At 42.5% G+C, this 23,435-nt stretch overlaps 1 protein-coding gene and 1 long non-coding RNA gene across 5 annotated transcripts in view; one reads left to right on the top strand and one right to left on the bottom strand.

The window, feature by feature from the left end:
• The first annotated feature begins 106 nt into the window (after positions 1 to 106).
• LOC113196276 (uncharacterized) lies at positions 107 to 23,419 on the top strand. Of its 2 annotated transcripts, none has more exons than XR_003302536.2 (4): positions 107 to 535; positions 7,857 to 7,976; positions 19,604 to 19,705; positions 23,355 to 23,419. It is a non-coding gene; the product is annotated as an uncharacterized LOC113196276 (long non-coding RNA). The 2 variants fall into 2 exon arrangements; XR_003302537.2 differs by having other exon boundaries at positions 19,604 to 19,827.
• Nktr (natural killer cell triggering receptor) overlaps positions 8,433 to 23,435 on the bottom strand; it is a 45,299-nt gene continuing 30,296 nt past the window's right edge. For 2 of the 3 annotated variants that reach the window (XM_026408073.2, XM_026408076.2), the window contains 9 exons: positions 23,213 to 23,435; positions 22,628 to 22,783; positions 20,223 to 20,310; positions 19,573 to 19,718; positions 14,859 to 17,753; positions 12,429 to 12,524; positions 11,358 to 11,414; positions 10,301 to 10,405; positions 8,433 to 8,522 (listed from right to left, as the gene is read on the bottom strand). In XM_026408073.2, coding sequence (XP_026263858.1) covers positions 8,435 to 8,522; positions 10,301 to 10,405; positions 11,358 to 11,414; positions 12,429 to 12,524; positions 14,859 to 17,753; positions 19,573 to 19,718; positions 20,223 to 20,310; positions 22,628 to 22,783; positions 23,213 to 23,435 — 3,854 coding nt within the window. In that variant the 3' untranslated portion in view covers positions 8,433 to 8,434. The remainder of the gene's footprint in view (positions 8,523 to 10,300; positions 10,406 to 11,357; positions 11,415 to 12,428; positions 12,525 to 14,858; positions 17,754 to 19,572; positions 19,719 to 20,222; positions 20,311 to 22,627; positions 22,784 to 23,212) is intronic. The other variant, XM_026408074.2, reaches the window with a different exon arrangement.

Raw genomic sequence — 23,435 nt, 5'->3', positions numbered from 1 at the left:
CCGGGCGGGCGGAGGCGCAGGGCCGCGGCGAGTCGGACGCCGAGCAGCTGCGGCCCGGAGCCTCGGGCGCGGCGGGCGGGGGGCGCGGGGCGCCGATTGGAGCCCGCGCGTCAGCTGGGGCCGCCGTCTGGACGCTTAAAGGGCCAGGCCGTCCTGCGCTCCAGCGGGGGGCGCGGACGCGCGTGGTGGGTGCCGTCCCGCGCAGCCCCCTCTGCCTCGGCCGCCGGCCCCCAACTAGCCCCCCCCGTTCCTATTCGAGCAGCTTGACCCCGGCTCACCCTCCCGCGCCGAGCACCCCTTGTGTCGGGAAGTTCGTCCCGGAATCTAACCTCGATGCCCTCCAGCTGCACCACGGAGGCGGGGCCAGGGTAGGAGGCTGCCTAGAAATCGGGAAGCTGGGCGCGCCTGGCCCCCAACTCGCCGCTGAAAAGACTTACACCTGCTCCCCCAGAGCGATCCTACGCGGAGGGACCGAGCCCCGCACCCCAGCCTCGCTTGCCACCCCCATCCTGTGGCCTGGGCTACTGACTTGGGGGTGAGTCTTGGGTCCCCAGGGCAGCCCAGGGCTCATTTTACTGTGTGCCTCCAAGGCTTGTCTCTCGTTGATCCATACCTACCTGGTGGCCTACTCTGGAAGCAGCAGATGTAAGACCCCCAAGCACAGTTGCAGTAATTAAATCCTTTAAAGTGACTGGCCCAGGACCAGGAGGAGATGGTGGGACCAGAGAGGTGGGGGCCAGAGGCCCAGGCCCCACTGTGTCCCCCCAGCCTTGTGACCTGATCACTGCTGAGTGGCCTCCCTACCCAGCCTCTGCTGGGGAGATGCAGCCAGCCTTGCGGAATGCTGCTCTGGCACGGACACCCGTGGGGGCAGGGGGCTGGCTGTTCTGCCAGAGGCTGCAAAGGAACCTAGCCAGACTGAGCAGGCAGCAGGGTGGGGACCATGGGGTACTGGCCTGGCAGAGTCCAGGTGGTGACTGGGGCTACCATTGTGGAGAGGAGGCCTCTGTGGGCTTCTCCTTTGCCCCATGTCATCACTCTAATGCCTGTCTGCATCCCCACCCTGACCCCAAGCTGACTGCTGCCCCACCCTGGGTCACCCCAGCCCTCCCACACAAGTGCATTTGGTTCACCGACAGGCTTGTGCCAGCTGCAGCAGTATCCCCAGGGATTGCCACCTTGCTCATGGGTGAGCAGGGAATCTAGGGCCTGCTCCGGGATGATTTGTTCTGGGTGTTGGGAGAGGGAATGGAGCAGAGGCAGAGTCCTAGGCTGGCTCAGTGAAACAGCCTGATGGTCTGTCCTGTAAGATAGCAAGGGCCAGAATGGGGAGACCCTCAAGAAGGAGGAGGAGAAAATGTCTCAGGGACAGAGATGGGGTCAATAGAATGCCCAGGATAAGGGGAGGAGTGCACATGGTCAATGGAGATGAGAAGACACACTCACTGGGTAGAAAGAGATGAGATCAGAACGGAAGGGGCCCAAACTGGACATGTCCCTGGAGCTTGGGCATCTAGGAGGCCCCTGGCCTACATTGTCTCTTCCCTCCCAACCCGCTTCCTCATCCAATTCAACGTGGATCCTTGCATTACCTGTGAGATGGCAAGGAAGGGGCTTTGAACTGTTTGGTTAGATGTAGACACTGAGGCACAGAGTGAGATAAGTCAAGCAGACAGATATCAGAGTCAGAAGCTAAAGAAAAGTGGGGCTGGGGAGCTGGGCACCGTGGCGCACACCTGTAATCCCAGAGACTTGGGAGGATGAGAGGTAGGAGGATTCCAAGTCCAAGCCAGCCTCAACTTAGAGAGGCCCTAAGCAACTCAGGGAGACCCTGTCTCTACAGAAAAAAAAATACAAAAAAGGGCTGGGGATGTGGCTCAGTGGTTAAGTGCCGCAGGATTCAATCCCTGGTACCAAAACAAAAGAAAAAGGCTGAGTGCCACCTCCTATGGGCTGGAAGGAGCCTAGCTGGGCTGTGTGGGACACTCCTAGACCCATATCCAGCCACAGCTTGGCCAAGAGTGGCCAGTGTGACCAAGGGAGGGAGGCTGGTCCTTTTGAGAATAATCTTGGCTATGGCAACCAGGCTGGAGGAGGGACTGGAGGTTGGTGAGAAGGGAGATAGAAGTGCTCAGTGTCCCCAAAGGCCCCAGCTGTTCTCCTCTTGCTTTTGGGGCTGCAGGTCATCCGCTGGGGAGCCCCAGGCAGAGCCTGAGCTCTGTGGGACACTGGTGCCTGGGTACACCAGACCTGTCAAGAAGCCGTGTGAGCCGAGTCTGGTAGACCCAAAGGGCTGCTTCCCCTCAGCTGTACTACTGCAGAGCCTGGGAGGAAACAGAGTATCACTGCAGGCAACTGGAGAGATGGGTGCAGCGGGGTCAACACACTCTTTGAGTAGGAGTATGTGGCTGGCGGACAGGCAGCACCGTTCTTGGCCTGGTGAGGGACACACAGGGAACTTCACCTCCTGAAGGGGTGGGTGGGACTGAATTGCAGGGAGGAGGATCCTAGACCAGAACTGTGTGCCCCAGGGAGTCCGGAGTCTGCAGAAACACTGAATTGGCAAGGGCAGAGCTCAGTAAGCCACCTGGAGCTGAATGTGGTGGTCAGTAAAGCCATATCCCTGCCTCTGGAGTACAGCTCCTGGGATTTCTTGAAACTTCCCAAGTACCTAGCCCTCAGCTTCTCTCTCATGATGAGGCTCCATGCCCCAGATTGTGCTTGGAGTATCCCCAGGCTTGGCTAGATTCACCCCCCCCCCCCCAGAACCTGGAAAGAACAGGTTCTGTTTGGGATAGGGAGGGCAGAGTGCAGGGCTCAGCCTCCCTCCAGGACATGGAGCTGTGTGGAGCTGAGCTGAGGGAGGAAGGAACACAGCATGGGGCTGGTAGGGGCGGCAGGAAAGTTCAAAGCCACCCACTGGGAGCTGACCCAGGGCCTTAGATCTCCTGGGTGTGGGGTTGTGCCTGTGTTGTTCTGCATCGTCTGGGCCCAGCACTAATAGGCTACAGCTGCCCCAGGGTGGGGCCTAATGCAAACCAGCAGCCTGCCTGGTCCTCTTTCCTAGCATCAACATCAAGACCTTGGCATTCCAGGCCTTCCTGGCAGCTTCTAGAATCCTCTCCTGCCCTGCTGGTTCAAGAGGAGATCCCAGACTCTCACTAGGGATTCAGCCTGGCCCATCCACCATGAATGTGGTAGGACTCCACGCTTCCTAGAGGTGGTGACCCCTGGGCCACTTTGATAGATGAATAGTTCTAAGCATTTATCCACCACAGATCCTGCAGGCATGAAATGTGAGGTCAGTAGGGTTTTACTTCAGCTTCCCCTAGAAATCTGGCCTGGTGGTAGACTTTAGTTGCTGGGGGACCTGGGGCTGTTGAAACACTCTGGGCCTGGCCTAATGGGAGGCAGGTCTGAGATGAGCACCCTTAGTTATCTATCACATCTGGTTGTACCAGTCACACATACCCTTTTAGTGCTCATGAGTTAAGAGGGCCACTGACCGCAGATCAAACGTGCAATCAGAGGCCCAGGGTCAGGGCCCAAGATGCGGAGTACAGGAGTTTGTCCCTGAGACCTCAGGTCACTCCATGTTTTTGCGGCTCTGCCTGGTTGAAGGGATCCCCCTCACTGGCCTGGGTCTTTCCTGCATGCTGTAGAGCTGAGCTAAATGGAGCCCAATGGACCACAAATGGTGAGTAGTGGGTTTGGGCCTTCCAAGAGGCAGAGTGCTTGTCCCTGCCCCCTAACTTGGCCACAAACTAGCATGGTTTGGAAGCCACACCTCACAAGGTGGCAGTACTGGCTTCAGGTTTCCAAAACACACTGGTTTTTAGTTGGTGTTGATTGCTGCTACCCCTAGAGGTGAGCACCCACAGGGGGCCTCTGACCCACAAGGAGGGGAGGCTGCAGCAGGGTGGCACTGTGCTGTCAGAACTCTGAAAGAAAACAGACCATGAAAGCCCTGGTCCCTGTGTGTGGCCACAAAGGCTCTTGCCTGTGCCTTCAGGCACTGAAGCTTCTCAGCAATACAGGGATCAGGTGTCTTCAGGGTATCCAGCTCCCTCCCAACACTAAAGAGGCTCCAGCCTTCACAGTGCCTAGCTGAGGTCCCCCCAGCACTCTTGCCAGCTCACTCTTAAGCCCCTCCTGGGAATGTGTGCTCTCACCTCTCTCATCTGCAGTAGCAGCAATCAATTCCAACTGCTAAAACCAGTGTCTTTTGGAAATCCGAAGCCAATCCCTGCCACCCTGTGAGGCATGGCTTCCAAGGCTGCCACCTGGCCACACTAGTTTACAAAAGTCATTCAAGGCTGAATACTTGCTGCTAGGCGTCTAATACCAAGCAGAGCCTCCTTTCTCTTTCAGTATTATGACTGCAAAAAGGGGCATTTTCCTTGAATTCTTTTTTTCCCCCTCCTACAAATGGACACATATCTTTATTTTGTTTATTTTTTTATATTTATTTTTTAGTTTTCAGCGGACACAACATCTTTGTATGCGGTGCTGAGGATCGAACCTGGGCTGCACGCATGCCAGGCGAGCGCGCTACCGCTTGAGCCACATCCCAGCCCTAATTTGTTTATTTTTGTGTGGTGTGAAGAATAGAACCCGGTGCCTCACATGTGAGAGGCAAGCACTCTGCCACTGAGCCACAACCCCAATTCTCCTTGAATTCTTTCCATCCAATTAATGCCTAGCTAATTCAGAAGTCAAGACCAAAGCCCCTGACACATTTCCCAATATGGCCCAACTAATCAAGCTTATCAGTATATCAGAATGTAAATAAAAACTCACTGCAAAATAAGACCATGAAGAACTTCCTGAGGGGATTTCCCCACAGTTAACACACTCTACCATTTTCTTTAAAATTTAAAGCAAAACATTCAGATTTGACAATTTCTGGTTGTTGAACTTGGGAGTCCAGTGTTAATTTAGAAAACTCGATATCTGCAAGTGAAAAGTTATGCTAATTCACTAAGAAAACACACACTCCTTTGAGCTCTGAGGAGAAAGTTAATTGTACTTGCCTGGGAAATTCTCATGTGTGTGTTAAAAATATCACCACGAATGCTGTCTCTGGAGGTGAGTGAGAATCTGCCCCTCGCTCTCACTTGCTGGCTGCCTGGTAAACTGCTACTGGGGAAGGGGGAGGGGGATGGAGAGTTCGTAAGTACACAGACCGTCCCTAGGCAGCAAATCACAGATGGGTTGGGCATCTTTCCTCCTCAGCAGAGACCTCTGTATGCAGGTCACTTCAGCTGGATGACAAAGCCTAAAGGAAATCTGGAATTTCCAGAGTGAGAGCAAGTGCCATTGATGCCTATCTCTGTAGGGTAACAGCTCTGTCTAACATTCTCCCTGGCTCCATTTCTTGCCCCACCACTAACTAGAAGACAGTAAGCTGCAAACAGAGAGAAGGTCTCTTCACTGGCTAGGTCAGCCAAGATGCTCAGTGGTTTATTTTTCCCATTTCAGACAAACTAGTTGAAATCTGGGTGAGTAAAGAAAGATGAAACAGGGGGGCTGGGTTGTGGCTCAGTGGTAGGGCGCTCGCCTAGCATGCACAAGGCACTGGGTTCGATCCTCAGCACCACATAAATGTAAAATATATTGTGTCCACCTAAAACTTAATACTTAAAAAAAAGATGAAACATTCACAGACAGATTTAGACTAAGTATATATTTTAATTTCTACAAGGTCCCTCTTTCAAGTTTTAGGGAAATTGAGGTGTATACAAATTAGACATTGCTAGTATGTACAAAAGTATTTTCTATATTTTTTGAACAATACCAGCTATTTCCTTTGCAGTAAACAGGACGTTACAAAACCAGTCCAATAATGATTTTCTATTAGGAAGCACATTATATGACATAATTCAGTTTTATTAAAAAATAACTTCAAAATACAGAACAATCCCCTTTTAGGAAGAAAAGCTATTTCTGTAGCTCACTTCAGTAAACACACAAGTTGAACACTTGAGCAGAGGGCCATCCTTGTCTGTAGAGAAAACACACGAGGCTTCTACCCTTTTAGGATAAAATCCAACCCACAACTAAGGCGTAGGCAAAGTCACTGCCTCTCTGCCTTCTATACACTAGCAGCCCCCAGAACCTATGAATATGATACCACTCCTTTTATTACATCATTTCTATGGCACAATTGACCTTAAAAGAGATTATATCTGGGGCTTGATCTCATCACCTGGAACTTAAAACACGAGGAAGGTAGATTTGTAGCATGAGAAGCAGGAGGACTGGAAGGGCCACTGCTGGTTTGTGGGCAGCCTTAAAGGAGTCAAAAGGCCCCTTTCTGAGGCAAGCAAGAAACGTATTCTGTCTGCTAACAATCTGAACAAGCCTGAAGCAGAGTCTTCATAAAGGAAAGTTGCCCTGCCCACCCCTGACTTCAGTCCGTGAGACTTGAAAATCCAGCTATAACATGCTGGACCCGCAAGCTGCAGAATTATGAACCAAAGAAATGGGTGCTGTTTTAAACTACTAAATTTGGAAGAATTTGTCATACAGTAACAACTCATATACTGCCCAAGAGTAACTTTTCTGAACCTAATTAGATTTAGTAGTTTCTTTTTGGGTTCTGAATGCATTTTTCCCCCACCGACTAGTATTATTAAAACAGTATCCGCCTTTGAAGGCAATATTTGAAAATCCTTAATATGAATCAATCATTGTTCTGTATGTGTGATCAAGTACTGATTTTTTATTTAGTTCTGTTTCCTAATGTACTTCTATCTTCTGACTTGATAAACAATGGACCACCTAATCTGGTTTACCTACTTCCCATGGTTGACAGCTGTATATATTTTTTGGTGCTGGGGACTGAATCCTGGGACTCAGGAGGCATGCTAAGCACATGCTCCACCCCTGAGCTACACTCCCCAACCCTTGGATAAGAATTACAGTACCTCCAATGTGGTGAGTGAGCCCTCCCATCCATCCAGGGTTGTCATATCCCTCATCTGAGGGCTCTTTTCCACTTCCCAAATACACCAGGCAAGGCCTGGGGCAGGATGGCACAGACTTCTACACCAACATTCAAAATGAATTTGTCCTGCATAACTGGATTAAATTGGCACTAAGGTGATTAAGTACACTTGGGGGGGAATTCAAATTGAAGATTAAAAAAAACAAACAAAAAAAAAAATCAACACTAGTTTTCACAGGTCCAATTATTTTTGGAGGAACACCCAAAGCCTTGGAAATATGACATACAGTACTCTACAGCCCTCTCTTCTGGTTCACTCAGGTCAAGCAAGGCTTTACTGAACTAGTGGGTTGCAACACAAATGAGAAAAACATGCTGTTGGAACTGTTCTGCTGCCGCTGTGGTACATTCTTTACTTGAAAGACTTCAAAGTAAAACCCTGTAAAATGGCTCCAGGATGGTGGCAGCTAAGGTTCCAGTGTTATTCTTGAAGTTCCCTTTCTAATCCACTCTTCCACAAGCACACACATGTGTAGACCTAAGTGGCCATCCCCACCACTGCCAATCCTGCCTGCTCCAGGGGACCCCCAACCCACACATGTTTGAGAGAAGCCCCCCAATATTCAAAGTGAAGACAGCTCAGAAGAAACCATTTTCAGTGCCAGTGATTTAAAAAGAAATTCCTTATTCTCTCTCATAGTATTATTATGTGGAATATGTAAGAATAATGCTTAGAGAGGCACCAAAAGGTACCAAGCACCAAAGCATGAACTGGAATAGAATTGTTTTTTATAATCTAAACTTCTGATAGTTTTTTATTAAAAAGCACACAAAGTACTAATTCCTTAGAGACAGTGCAGGTATTTATAGTTAAGGCTGATTTTCTCTTCTCAACCTTGTCCACCAGCCTGAAATAATGCAGACCGTGGGCAGCATGATGACTGCTTTCCTGATTGAGCCAGCAAAGAAGCAATGTATGAATTAAGAACCCCAGAGCCACACTGCCTTATGCTCCTGGTTACCATTGGTATGGATTCGGGTGGTTTGTTTTTATAAGACTGTACAACTGGTATATAAACATTTGGCCGCCTTTAACAGTTCTTCTTCACAGTTCTATGCTTGGCAGCATGTATGCTAAAACCTGAAAAATGGGCAAAAAGAGTCTGTATTCTTAGGAATACATGAGATGGAAAGAAATAGTCTACCTAAAATAATATTGCAAATTATACTTACATAGATTTCACAATTTCTTGATTCAAGAAAATGAAAATTCCAAAGTTGGCTACTGTAAAATGTGGCATAAAAATATTTCTAGGAGACATCTGTATTTTAAATTATTCTACACATGTAAATGAATAACAATTGTCTTTGAAATTCATCTCTAATACTGAAATAGAACAACAGACTGCCATTAAGTTTCTTAAACTTTTTTAAGTTATCAGATATTTACAAATACGATATAATTTGTATCAAAAAAGGACATTTTCAACTATATCTGCTGCTTTCACTGGGGCTTCGGTGATGAGAGTAACTTCGGTCACTTTCACTGTCAGAGCCATAAGATCTACAACTCCTGTATAACAAAACAAAACATATGAAAACCTTTTAACTATCCACCCTTTCAGTTCCTCTTGGAGCTTCCTTTTTGATATGAGTGACTTTAATACACTATTGCTACAGCAAGCACAGGGGATAGACAAGTACAGTTCTGACTATGGCTTTTACTATGGACTTTTCAGGATGTTTAAAATGATATATGGTAGCAATATCAAGAGTAAGATAAAAATAAAGAACTAGGCACAATGGCACAGGCCTATAATTCTAGCACTTGGGAAGCTGAGGCAGATGGATTTCAAGTTCAAAGTCAGTCTCACAATTTAGCACAAAAAACTAAAAAGGAAGGCCTAGGGACATGGCTCGGTAGTAAAGCATACCTCAGTTCAATCCCCAGTACCAAAACTCAAAACAAAAAAACTTCACGCTTGTGACATTTACTTGAAATCCATTCATGCTGAGAAGCAAAATAATTTTCTGTGTTACCCAAAATGATCAATATTTGATTAGCTAGTCTAAGGAAGTAAGTAGGGGGAAGATGCATAAATAGTTTCATTGAAGGAATGGACACCAAAATTTGGGCCCAATGGGGTTCAGAAATGGATCTGCACATGAACGAGGCCACTGGGATATTGACTCAAGAGGACCTGGTCACAGTCACCCTTCAGTTAGTTAAAAAAATATATTGTCACAGTAGGCATCAAAGGGGAGGTGGGGCAGGTGACTATAATATAGTTTCTGGGGCTCAAGGATAATATAGAGTAGTGTGCAAAGCAATTAAGTTAGAGGCAATGAGAACCCCAGGGAAGCAAAGTCTGCTTCAGAGGCACATTGGAGGGGCTGTATTTCCTGACTCCCAGGGGCAGTGGAGTTGCAGTAGAGACCTGCAGGGTAGGTGGGATTAGTTATTTTAAGAGGCAAAATGGGGGATGGTGGAGAGGGCACTTATGTCTCTAGGCAGAAGGAAAGGTTTCAGCACATCAAAGGAGAGACACCGGGATCAAGAGTCAGAGATGGTGTTCATAAGTGGTGGAACCTTGCATGCAATGACAAGGAGCCTGAGCCTAACTGAAGACAGCAGTGAGTCCCTGAACCATCTTAGGCAATAGAATGTCCAGATCACTGTAAGGAAACATTACAAAAGTCACCATAAAGACTTTTGCAGTAGCCAAAATACATTACATATATATGTTATATGTGTGTGTGTGTGTGTGTGTATTTGCATGAAAAATATATTTTACTAAATAATTGACTCTAAACCTCCATTCTGCCGCTGGAACAAATGATGATTAACATTTCTTTTTTTTCCCTTGTGTCCAGTAGATTGAACCTAGAGGTGCTTTACCACTGGGCTACATCCCCAGCCCTTTTTTGCTGACTGTTGATTGAATGACTGATTGTCAGCCTCCAGAGTCATTAGGATTACAGGCATGTGCCAACATGCTTGGCTTGATATTAACATTTATTTTATGTCTTTGTTTTAAAATATGACAAATTGGCTATTTCTAGCAAGTAACCCAACTTAAGGAAGTAGGACATGGTTCGTTGTTTTTTCCCTTTACTCCTAAAAGAGTATTTGTTCAATGATATGTGAATACTTAAAGAACCCAGTTTAGATTCAAACATGAACCACCACCAATAGATATTACCTGACGACTCATAATAACAAAGCTACTTCTATTAGCTACCTGTGGATTCTGGAAATTTGAGAAGATAATGGAGTATTTCTGTCCTCTTCCATCACCTTACACACCAAGTGCCCTTAAGAACTTGATGTGCTCTAAAGGAAGGACCCACCTGGACCGCCTGTTGTAACTTCTGCCTCGGTGGTAACTGTCACTCCTCTGGCTCCGGCTTCGGCTCCGACTCCTACTGTAGTAGCTATCATAAGTGTAGGACCTGCTTCAACAGCAACAACACACACTAAATTTTCCCATTCAAATATTCACAGAGATTTCCATTTCTTTGTAGGTCTCTAAGAGTGTTTTAACTTAGAACACAGGCACTCAATGATAGTGTGAAGACACAGTTGTATAACAAGTACTAGAAACATTTAGTAATTGCCCTAAATCAGACTTACCATGTTAAAGAGAAAAATGTTTCTTTTCTGCATTGAAAAATATTACAAAATTAACACTGAGTTAGTTTGACTGAATCTCATTGATCTTATTAGGCAATTATATTCAACAAACACCTGGTATTACCATTTTATATTAGTTATAATCCTGACACTGAAGTATAATGGGCTGACAGATAAAAACTGTCAAAAAGATCTCATTTACAAATGGTATGATTACAGAAGACACAAATACATTTAACTTCTTCAATAAAAAATTCAAGGTGACCTGGGCATGGTGATATGTGCCTGTAATCCCAGTGACTTGGCAGGCTGAGGTCAGAAGATCACTAATTTCAAGCCCAGCCTCGGCAACTTAGCAAGACCCTATCTCAAAATAAATAAAAAAAAAAGGGGGGGTGGCTGGGGTTGTAGCTCAGCACCATGTATAAATAAGTGAGTAAAATAAACGTCCATCAACAACAAAAATATTTTTTAAATAAATAAATAAATAACAGTTGGGGACTTAACTCGGTGGTTAAGTGCCTGGGTTTAATCCCTAGTGTAAAAAACAAAAAACAAAGAACAAAAAAACCAACAACATGCTAGGTGGTGGGTACAGTTCAGTGGTAGAGCATATGCTTAGTAGCATGTGTGAAGTCTTGGGTTCAATCCCTGACACTAAAATCACAACAAAACAAAACAAAAAAAATGTCCACCACACTTTGAACTGAGAGTTTATAAAATGAAGCCTCTCCAATTTGCCCCTGTGGGTGGGTACCCAATTCCTGTCCTTACCTGGACCGACTGTGGGGATCATACGAGCTGCTCCTGGATCTGCTCCTGCTAGATGTCCTAGTATGAATCACAGGAAAGACCATCACCTTGTGGATCGGGGCAAGGCAGGCAATATAAAAATTCTAGACTTTTTTTTTGTCCATCAAAGTGAAAATACAGCAACATCTTGTAATTATATATTTTAAAATATTTTTTTTTAATTGTAGATGGACATGATACCTTTATTTTACTTTTTATATGTGGTGCCAGGGATCAAATCCAGTGCCTCACACATACTTGGCAAACACTCTACCCCTGAGCCACCACCCCAACCCCAACTATATATTCTTTTTATATCCATGTACACTAGAATCTTTAAAAGCCCATTGGTTTCTGAAGAAAGATTAAGTTTATACAGTTCTTCCATGAGATGTACATAAAGTCACTGGAGAGGGTCTGTGAACTAGGTGGGGAGGGGGAAAGGTCCAAATAGATAGGTCACTCATAAATGAAGTTACAGCAGTGGAGCACACCTCAGAGTCCAAAGGGGGACAGAAGCTGGTCAATTAGAAATGTGGCTAACACAGACTTCTCCCTCTTGGCCCCCTCCCTATAATTCTATCACAATGCTAACCCAAGGCAAGGGGTGATTATAGCTAGAGACTACAGTTAAGGAGATGCATTTGGAGAAGGCAGAAGTAGTGGTTACAGGCTTCTTTTTTTTTTTCTTCTCATGCCTCACTGTGATAAGGTCCCATCAGAGGACTATCCAAAAGAATTCCATAAGTCTTTAAAATAAAAAGCTAAGAGAGCTGGGGTTGTGGCTCAGTGGTAGAGGGCTTGCCTAGCATATGTGAGGCACTGGGTTCATCCTCAGCACCACATAATATAAATAAATAAAATAAAAGCACTGTGCCCACCTACAACTAAAACAATATAAATAAATAAATAAAAAACTAGAGGAGACGATAGGCCAGTCTGGTGTTCAGCAATGATAAGGTTCTTCTTAATGGCTACACCACTCTGCCCACTCAAACCCTTCAAAAGCAGTCCTGATAGAGACCACAGTGTGGGGCAAGACCACAAACTCACCTGTGACTTTTGTAACTCCGATAGGAACTGCTCCGGCTTCGAGTTCGACCTCTGCTGTACCATCCTCTGCTCCGACTTCTAGAATAGCTTCTTGATCTACAATTAAAACAAGTGAGAAAACACACGATTATATTAACTCATAATGTTAAAATTAATTACAGGTGGGGAAGGACAGGAATATAAACAAGAAGAAAGGTCTCTCACAAACTCTTCATAGTGGACATGACAGTGACACTGCTAATGGGACAATCTGGAAATGAACCATAAAAGGGTGGTATGGATGTGTTCATAGGAGCCCCAGTTGTAATACCAAAAGAGGAGATGGTCCAAATCTCCATTACAGTTATGTGTATCAACAGAGATACAGGTCAGGACTACAACACTGAGTGAAAAGGGCAAGTATAGAATATCCACAAGTGTAAAAGGCTTTTATTTATAAAAAAATTCTAGAACACATAAAAATAACACTGTGTGAGAATAAAAACATCTGTGATTAAAATGTAAAGAGAAAAAATAAAACAATAACACAAGTCTTAGAATAATGGTTAACTCTAGGAGAGAGGAAAAAAGCCCAGCCTCAGCAACTTAGCAAGACCCTGTCTCAAAATAAATAAAAAAGAGGGGCTGGGGTTGTAACTCAGCAACAACCAGAGGATGGTACAGCACTGGCACCCCAGAGCTCTATTTTTCAAGATGACAGGTACAAAGTTATCCATTGTATTACTTTTATACTTTAATCATGTCTTATTTTTAATATTAAATATTTAATAAAATATTTAAGAACCCCGGTTCTTTTCCTCTGAATTCACTTGGTTCCCTACCTTTCTTGATCTACTTTAAACCTGACATTCAGGAATAGTGTGTATAGCTACTTATGCAATATCTCCATAGATTTTATTCATGATGTACTTATGTTTTGGAATATACGACCTGCTTCCAGTTTATCTGCAAGAGAATGAATGTAGTATGTTCTAATGAGATTCTAGTCAATTTATGCAAACAAAAATTACAGATAAATCCTATGAGGTGACTGAAAAAGAATTAAGACATAGTCTTCAAATTCAAGCAGTTTACAGCATAGTTGGGGGGGCCAGGCCCAGGTGGGTAACCAGAAAGGAAGGGAGGGCAGTTCCCAGGCTTAACCATCTCAGTCTACTACCCACTGAGCAAATTCCTTAGCATTTTTATGCCTATTGTTTCCATTTATTAAATGAGATACCACCTACTCCAAAGTCAAGGGTAGAAAGGCAAATGAAGAAGAATGGCTTGCATCAGCAATAGATCATAGGTGTCTAAGTAAAAATGGCAAAGCTGATCATGAGCAAACAGGAAGCTCGAGTAGCTGAACAGGCAGCCACCATCCAGTGATAAGAACACAGAGAGAAAAAGCCAGGATTCATCAGCTCTCTGGGCCTAGAAGGAGTCGGGACAGGAGGAGGGAGAGCCTGTGACACAGGATGAAATGGTCTGAGAAGAATGAGGAGAACTGGCCCAGGGCTTCCAGTAGGTGGGGAAATAGTGAGTTCAGGGAACAGTGTGGAGAGAAGGCACAGAAGACAGCAAGCAAGCAATGGAGGAGTGAAGTAGAGAAAGTCACTATAGATGGCAAGTAGTGGCTCCTTTTATAAGAAGTCTGGGTGAGTAAAGGAAAAAGAAAAGCTGATGAATACAGAAAAAAAAAAAAAGGAAAAAAAATGATCAAAAAACCAGTACAGGGCTGAGGCTGGGGCTGAGCAGCACAGCAGATGCCTAGCATGCGTGACGCACTGGGTTCGATCCTGAGCACCACATAAAAATAAAATAAAGGTATTCCGTCCATCTACAACTACAAAAAAAAAATTAAATTAATTCAGTACAAATGATACAAAGCAATCACAATATAATAGGGGATATGAATAAAATAGGTAAATCAATTAAATATTTCTAAGGAAAAGAAAATGCAATGTAACTACTTATTACCTCTTACCACCACCAATTTTCTTTTTTTGTTTTGTTTTTAACTCTTTCTCTGCTCTCTCCTGTCTACACTAATGACAAAAAGTAAGAGCAACCTAGAAGATGAAAAAAATCTAAAGATGATTTTGACATCTTCTTCCCTACTGCCACAAATGCTACATGCCAAGATGCATGTCTTGGTAAGATAACTTTTGACTCTCTGGCACTCACCTTCCCACTCACCTTGCCAGTAAAGTGGAAGTTAGGCAACTCATTTCCACTTTTGATAGTTTTCTATAACAATAGTGTTTTAAACTGAGCCCCGATTTCTTCTGAAATGCCCTAAGTCCCAGATTCTATGGATCTTGCAAAATAAGACTTCTTATTCCTTTTCAGATATTTGGAAATAGTAATCTCTTCCCTAACTCTTACGTTTTTTTCCCAGCTACGTTTTTCCTTGGAAGGGAAAAAAAAGGGAAAGAGAATACTGCTTACCGATAAGATGATGTAGAACTTCTTGATCGACTTCTAGAGTGACTATAGGAGACAGATCTTGTTCTGTGTCGTGATTTGGTTTCAGATTTACTTCGAGATCTACTTGGACTCCTGGACTGACTATCACCATCCCGACTAGGCGTCTGTTCATCACTTGAACTCTCCTGATTTCTTGGCCTCCGGTTTAGGCGAGCTGTCTTCCTTACTTCATCAAACAGAGACCCAGGCCGAACTTTATTTTTGCTTTTAATTTCTATTCTCAAGCCCTGAGGTTTCAATTCAGGTACAGCAGTCAACGCCTTTACTTCTATGGCACTAGATGTCGTGGCTGTAGGTGCTGCCAGGTTCCCCACACCTTGCAGAGGCTTCCATTTATTATCTGTGAGGTGGATCTGGCTCTTCTCAGCTACCTCCTTCTTCCCAGTACTTTCTACAGCACTGGGCAAGCTGACAGAGTTGCCGTCCTGTTTCCCCACTTCCCCTAAGGTTTTGTTTTCAGACACACTACCTTCTTGTTTTGGCTCCTCTGTTTCAGGATGTTCTATATGTATGTCCTGCTTTAGAACCACACTTATCTCTGGGATGTCAAGCCTTGAATTTGCTAGAGGGGAAGACCCTTCTACCTTGGCTGGGGAATTCCTATCAGGAGTGCAAATCTCCATGTTATCATCTGTTTGAAGCACATCCTCTGTTCCACTTGGAACACCTTCTTCAATCTGCTGGGTGTTTGGGGGTGGACTGGCAGCATTTTCCTCAGCATTTAAAGCAGTGGGACAAGTGCTGGGTTTACTATCACCTTTAGTAAGCTGGTCAAGACCCGATGACGTAGTCATTGTATTATGTTTACCTGAAAGGCTGCCCTCGTCACAGGATTTATCAGTTTTTGGAATATGATCTTTTATGGTTTCACAGTTTTCAGAAATTTGGGTTTTTTCTTTTGATTCCTGAGTAACTTGCTTTTCATTAATCTCCTCCTCCTCCTCTTCACCAAATTCTAGTGGAGGCTGCCAGTGAAATGCCTGTTTTCGTTTTGGAGCCTTGTGTTTTTTTTCCTTTTTCCCTTTCTGTTTTTCTTTTGCTTTTTTAGTGTGTTCCCTTCTAAGATTTTCCTTTGACCCATGTTTGTGCTTCTGTGGCTTTCCTTTATTGTTTTCTGAGTTGGAACAGGACCCCTCAGAATCAGAAGTTGATGGCCGCCGTTTACTTGATTTCCAAGCACTGGTATCATCAGGCAGTGAAGTATTTGCTGAAGATTTTGTCTTGGGTTTTGCTCTGATGTGACTTTCACTAACCTCTGATTCAGAATCTGATGTGGCCTCACCTTCCTCCTTATCAGATGATCGTCGGGAATCGTCTTTACTGTTTTTAGTTCTCTCTCGCTCTGAATTTGACTCAGAGTCCCATTTACTCCCAGCATAATTCTTCCTTTTGGACTTACTGCCATTTCTAAAGTGATCAGAAAGATTCTCTTTCAAAGTTCTTTTTTTGGTACGAGGGCATTCCCGTTCAGGCTTGGGTTTCTCTTCATCTCTGCTTTTTTCCTGCTTGTCGTTCATTATTTCCATTTTGCCCTGCTTCTCTCTTTCTTGGACTGACTGTGTAACCTGAACACTTGACTGTTCACTGTCTGAAGAATAATCTAAAGATGACCTGCTTTCACTATACTTTCTCTGACATGAAGACTTCTCTCTACCTTTGACATATTTACTGCGAAGTGTCTTTTCAGAGCTGCTGCTGTGCCTTTTATTTGAAGTATTATTTTTTTTCCCATTGGATCTGAATTTCCTCTTGGCTCGTCTTTCATCATTACTGCTAACAGAAGTGTATGAAGATGATCTACTGAACGGTGAACGATCACTGTACTTACTTCGTGAATGAGATCTAGAAGATGGAGACCTAGACCTTGAACGTGAACTAGCTAGACTACGTGACCTTGTATATGATCTAGAATAAGATCTACTCCTAGAAGATCTGCTACCTGACCTTGGTGAACTTTCAGAACTTCTATCACTATATTTTGAATAAGCACTCCGATCACTTTCTGAATTTTTTTCTCTTTTACGGTAGGATGATGAACCACCAGTCTCTTTAATGTTTGCTGAACTATAAGTGCTTTGAATGGGCAACAAATGGGTTGCTTTTGCTTTCATTTCCTGAATTCGCTCATAAGAGGGCTTCCAGGGTTTCTGTCCAGGTTTCCACCTTGAAGGGGGGGGACTGTCACTCAACGGTATTACAGGAATATTTTCTGCTACCACTGTCTGTACTACTACATTTTCACTTTGTGGTACTGTTGCCCTTAAAGGTTCTGTTTTAACTGGTTTATTTTCACTTAACTGAGAAGCTGTTCTTCTTGGTGATTTTGATGCTGTCCTTTGGCGCCCTGACTTGGAACTTGACCTGGACTTTGATCTACTTTGAGAATGTGATGAAGATTTTGATGCAGTCCTTGATCTTGAGCTTCCTCTAGAATAAGACCGTGAATGAGACTTGGATCTGTAGGAATCTCTACTGGAATGGGTTGAAGTGCTCTGGTCATCCTTGTCAGATTTAGACCAGTCCCTCTTAGATGAGTGATGAGATGAAAAGGAGGAAGATCGAGATCTTCTTTCTCTATCACAAGAGGACTTCATTTGTCGAGTGGAAGATTTTGAGGATTCAATGTCAGAAGGTACAACAATTCTTCTCTTCTTAGTCTGTTTGTGTCTTCTGCAATGTTTTTGCTTTTTTGCTTTCTTTTTATGCTTAACCTTTTTTTCCTTTCTTCGTTTCTTATGGTGACCATCAGAGTGTCTTGCTGTACTAACATCTGAATAATATCCATTATAAGACCATGATCTAGATCTCTGGGACAAGCTTCTTTCATCCCATCGACTTGAACAGGGGTCACTTAACCTAGAGACAAGGTCATAATATGCATGTAGTTATTTATAAGCATATTTCTATGTTTTAAAACACATTTCCTGTTGACATCAAAGTACTTGACTCCATCAACACTTTAAACACATGTAAAAGCATGAATCAGAATTACAGGCCTTGTCTTGACCTTATACTTTCAGAGAAAAAAAATGACAACTACTAACAGATTCACTTACAAATTTTTTTTTTTAATCTAAGCAAGGAATTTCCTATTTGATAGAAAATGTCTATGAAAATCAAACCATCAAACCAACCATAGGAGCAGAGGTGACATACCAAGCTCCTGGCTGCGATCTACTCAACACTACTCTTTCACTGGGAGCAATGTTTTTTTTTGGGGGAGTGGGGGGGGACTAGGGAATGAAACCAGGGATACTTTACTACTGAGCTATATCCTTGGCTCTTTTTGAGACAGGGTCTCGCTAATTGCTACGGCTGACCTTGAACTTGCAATCTTTCTGTCTCTGTCTCCCAAATCACCGGAATAATAGGGATGCACCACCAACATGGGCACTAAGAGCAATTTTTGAGGGAGAGTCAAACTACGTTCCCCAACAATTTTGTTGAGTCTCTGCAGATACCAGAAAGATATCTAATTTTTTTGGTGTGGTACTGGGGAGGGACCCCTGGATCTCACAGTTCAGCAAGACCTCTACCACTCAGTGAGTCACACACCCAGCCCTTATAGTTTTTTTTTTTTTAAGAGAAAACTCTTTTTCTTAAGCAGCTAGCATGACTTGCTTTTTCTCTACCTCACAAAGGTAATCAAGACTATCCCCTAAGACTGTAATTAAGTTATGCAAGACAAAAATTAAGAAAAAATTATAAGAAAACTGACAGAGGCTTTACGATTTTAGTGGTAATGTCAGGGCTTAAAATTGAGAGCTCTGAGCTCCAGTGCGTTGCTCCAACATAGCAGGTGTTTGCCTTTTTCTACTTCTACCAATGCAAGCGACTCTGTCAGATGCTTGCAAATAAAAAGAGAATTTCCCACAAAGAACTACATAGGCCCCCTTGGGGTGTGTGTGTGTGTGTGTGTGTGTGTGTGTGTGTGTGTGTATTTTTTCCCCCTAAATATTTATTTAGATGTAGTGGACACAATACCTTTATTTTTATGTGGTGCTGAGGATCAAACCTAGCGCCTCACGCATGCTAGGTGAGCGCTCCACCTCTGAGTCACAAACCCACCCAGCCCAGTATATTTTTTCATTAGCTATTACAGGACCAGCCTCATTTCTAACACAGATATTCCACTGTGATGTTATCTCTGAGATGAAGAGATAAGTATACTCCTAAAGATGCAACCATCTCTGGGGACAGAAATTAATGCACACACTGGGTATAGGTTTTCCCATCAACCAATTAATTCATCAGTGACTAAAACACATGGCTAGGAAAGAACATGTTTTTGTTTTTGTTTTGTTTTTTTTTTTGCTGTGGGCTTCACTTAAGTTGCTGAGGCTAGCTTTGAACTTGCGATCCTCCTGCCTCAGCCACCTGAGCAGCTGGAATTATAGGCATGTGCCACCACACCCAGCTAATATAATTTTGAAGTCCTGATAACTTCTAAAATTGAGTAAGGGTTCTTTAAACATTCAATAGAGAGAAGTCAGAATTTTGATTTAAAAGCTCCCAAAGCCATTCATCTCACCTAGTTAACAGCACTACTTTCACCCTCTGGTCACAGTATAACTCTGACTACAAATCTTACTGAAAAGTCCAGGATTAGGCCTATAATTGCCTTAACATTTAAATAAAGCAGACACTGGATTGTGCTTATTCTCAAAGCTCTTACTTATCTCCTTTACTCCATTTTTCTCCACTAGGTGGTCTGTAGGCTCTCAATCTCTGCATTTCCTCTTTCCAGTGAGGAGGAGTTTCACTGCTGTCATCATTATCTGACTCAGAACAGGATCTTGATCTTGGAGGTGTGTGATAGCGCTTTAAACAAAAGAAGAGAAACTATTTTTAAAATGCCTCTCAATTACAATCTGCTATAGGACAGAGACATGTAAAAGATCCAATCTTAGATTACTTCAAAGGCAATCATGTAAGTACTAAAACAATGATCTGAAGTTATTTCAGACATAGTCCTTGAGATGGGAAAGGCAGATGTTTGCCTGTAAACCCATATGAAATCTTCCTCTTCAAAGTCTTAACAGTTATATTCATTACCTGAGATTACTCAATATACTAAGATTTCTCAACATTCTCAACAATTGTTTCACATGTTCATTTCATCCTTAATTAATTGTTTCATCCAAACACAGCCATAAAATTTGACCCAACAGCAGTACTTTCTCATAACTATGGAAATTACAACTAAGTCCTTGAACGGTTTTTGTATTATAATCAAAAATCAAAGCTAGGATTTTACTTATAGGTTAAAAAAAAGTTACTGTTTAGGTAAGTAATTTGAAAAAAGAAAAGTCGTAACACACATACAATTGTACCCCTTCCTTTAATCTTCCGTCCAGACTTTGATACAGATGGTTTTTGATCACTTACAATGGGTGCAACATCTGGAATCTTCCTAGAAAAGAAGTTATGAAAATTAAAAATTAGCAAATGCTAGGCATTCCCCCCTCCATGTTTCAATGCAGAATTTATGCTTTTGTGCAGTTTTCTATTACTTTGTAACATGAAAAATCACCTGAAATTCTGATTTTAATATTCATAAAAAAAATTTATTGAAACACAGCCACTTCCATCTCTTCACCTATTTTTTCAGGCTGTTTCTAATGTGGTGCTCTCATTGTTTTACACTGCTACAAGGAGTATGTCAGGCTAGGTGCAATGGTGCGCACCTGTAACCCCAACTACTAGGGAGGCTGACATGACAAGATAACAAGTTTGAGGCCAGGTTGGGCAACTTACAAGACCCTGTCTCAAAAAAAAAAAAAAAAAAAAAAAAAAAAGGGCTGAGGTATATCACAGTGATAGAGTGGTTGTCTAGCATGTACAGGCCTTAGGTTCAATCCCCAGCAAAACACACACAAACACACACACACACACACACACACACACACACATCATAGGATTTCAAGTACTATGCCTATCACTCATGTTTATGAAAAATGTTTTCAAAGTTGAAATGTACAAAATCTCACTTCAAATCAGCATCACCAGATGAATGCTATTATCTACTTTAATAGGAAATTTTGGACCCTAATTAAGTGAAGTCACTCCCCCACAAAAGAATTCTATTCTTCTCATAAAAAAGACCTGCCTTAAAAAAAAAAAAAAAAGAATGATACTCAGGCCAGCCACGGTGGTGCACTCCTGTGATCCCAGGTACTTAGCAGAATGGGGCAGGAGGATCATATGTTTAAGAGCAGCCTGAGCAATTTAGCGAGACCCTATCTTATAATAAAATTAAAAGGAATGGGGACATAGCTCAGTGATAGAATGCTTACCTAACATGTGCTAGGCCCTTGGTTCAATCCCCAGTAATCGGTGCGGGGGAGATGTTAAGTTTTTTTATATTATATTTTGCATTTTGTTGATACAACATTTGCGGTGAGCAGGAGGTATAGATCAGTGGTAGAGCACTTGCATAACGTGTGAGGCCCCTGAGTTCAATCTCTAGCATCCCTTCCTGCCCCATTTTTTTTTTAAGTTTTTGATAGACCTTATTTTATTTATTTATATATGGTGCTGAGTATCAAACCCAGTACCTCACATATACCAGGCAAGTGGGCTACCACTGAGCCAACAGCCTCAGCCTCAGCCCTTGCCGCAATTTTTTAAAGGAATGGAACAATAACCTTATGTGAAGACCTAACTACAAACAGGGTCGCTTACATACATTCTTGGCTTTCAAAATAACTATTCATATAGAATTTATCAATTACACCAGCTATTATGTATTTCTGTATACAATGAATTCTTTAAATAATTGTTAATTCAAGCCTAATATACAAATACATTAGTATTTTTAGACCAAATCTAAAGAGTTTAGATTAGTTTTTATAATGCAGACAAGTTATCAATGAGCCAATTTAACAACTGTAACAAAATATTAAATTTTTTAATAATTTTTGGTTTGTTTTTAGTTGTAAATGGACACAATACCTTCATTTTTATTTGTTTTTATTTTTATGAGGTGCCAGGGATCAAACCCAGTGCCTCATGCATGCTAGGCAAGTGCTCTGCCACTGAGCCACAACCCTGGCCCCTGATATTAAATTTATCTCCAATCACCATGTTATTACTTTTGCAGTATTAAAGTTAAAATACATTTCATCCCTCAGTTGGACCCAGAGTCCAACTAACCCTCTATTCTGATAACTAAAACCTCATCCCTTTAAATGAAAGGTCAAGGTAAAAGATCAGTAATAAAATCTTTTCTAGACCTCCAATAAAACCTCTCCACTCTACCACTGAGCCACAACCCCAGCACCATCAAATGTGAATTCTAAAAGGTGAGGTACATGTCATTTATTAATCTGGCTTCTCCTATAGTATCTTCCAAAGTGTTCTGAACATGGATTATATTCAGTCAATGAATGTGAAACTGTAATATGCCTAGGAAATTTGTCTATCAGAGTGGGAAGAGAAGGAAGGGAGCATGGGGTTAGAAATGATAATGGAATGTGATGAACATTATTATCCAAAGTACATGTATGAAGACACGAATTGGTATGAATATACTTTGTATACAACCAGAGATATGAAAAACTATGCTCTATATGTGTAATAAGAATTGTAATGCATTCTGCTGTCACATATAAATAAAATTTTAAAAATAAAAAAAATTTAAAAAGAATAAAGAGTTAAAAGCGAGGGAAAAAAAAAAAAGAATTGTCTATCAGAGAAATAAAAGTACAAAAGTTAGTCATCCTACTTACGGTTCAGGCTCCACAGTGACCACAGGCATATCTCTTCTCAGTAAAAATCTGTTCTCAGGCACTGGAGGAATCTCTTCTGGGCGGACTACAGGCTTTTCTCGTTTAGCGTTTGAATCAACTGATCTTTTCTCATTTGTATCACTCCTCTCAGAGTGACTGTCAAGGATCAAACAAGTCACCAAATAAGATGAGTCATGCTTGAATTTCAAAATAATAAAAGCACAGAAAACTAGACATTAATGGCAAAACTACTGACAGCTTACAAGTCTCAAAGGGTAGTATAATTTAACATATAAAACATCAACCCAGAGAAATACAATTTTGACAATAAAATTATTGAATGATCTTAACTTATTTTTCTTTTTACAAGTTTCGGGAATTATTTTCACCTGGAAAAACACAAATCTTGAATATAAACGCGTATGCTCCTCCAAGATGTCAGATTTCAATTTAGTTACAATTAAAAAAAAATGCTATCCTTGTTATCCATTAGAAATAAACTGGATTTACATAGTCACATGTACTTTGCCCATTCCAGGGTGAGCGGATGTTTTAGTTAAGACTGAATTGGTGTTTCATACTTACCCTTTTGGGCTCATTATATGTTTGCTCCTTGGTTCTTCTGAGCTGCTTGCTTCCTTTCTTCTCCTTTTAGAATGTTTAACTTTTGGCCTCCTCTTATGTTTCCTTCTTCTGCTTCTCCCATGTTCAATTTCACTTTCTGAAGATGATTCAGAAGATGAAGAGGAACTGGAAGAGGAATCCGAGTCTTCTGAATGTGTTGGTTTCTTCCTTTTTTTCTCAAAAA

This window comes from Urocitellus parryii, chromosome 3, assembly GCF_045843805.1.
Source record: "Urocitellus parryii isolate mUroPar1 chromosome 3, mUroPar1.hap1, whole genome shotgun sequence".
NCBI classification, from domain to species: domain Eukaryota; kingdom Metazoa; phylum Chordata; class Mammalia; order Rodentia; family Sciuridae; genus Urocitellus; species Urocitellus parryii.
The sequence above is the reverse complement of the archived record's forward strand: the minus strand, read 5'-3'. Positions and strand labels throughout refer to the sequence as shown.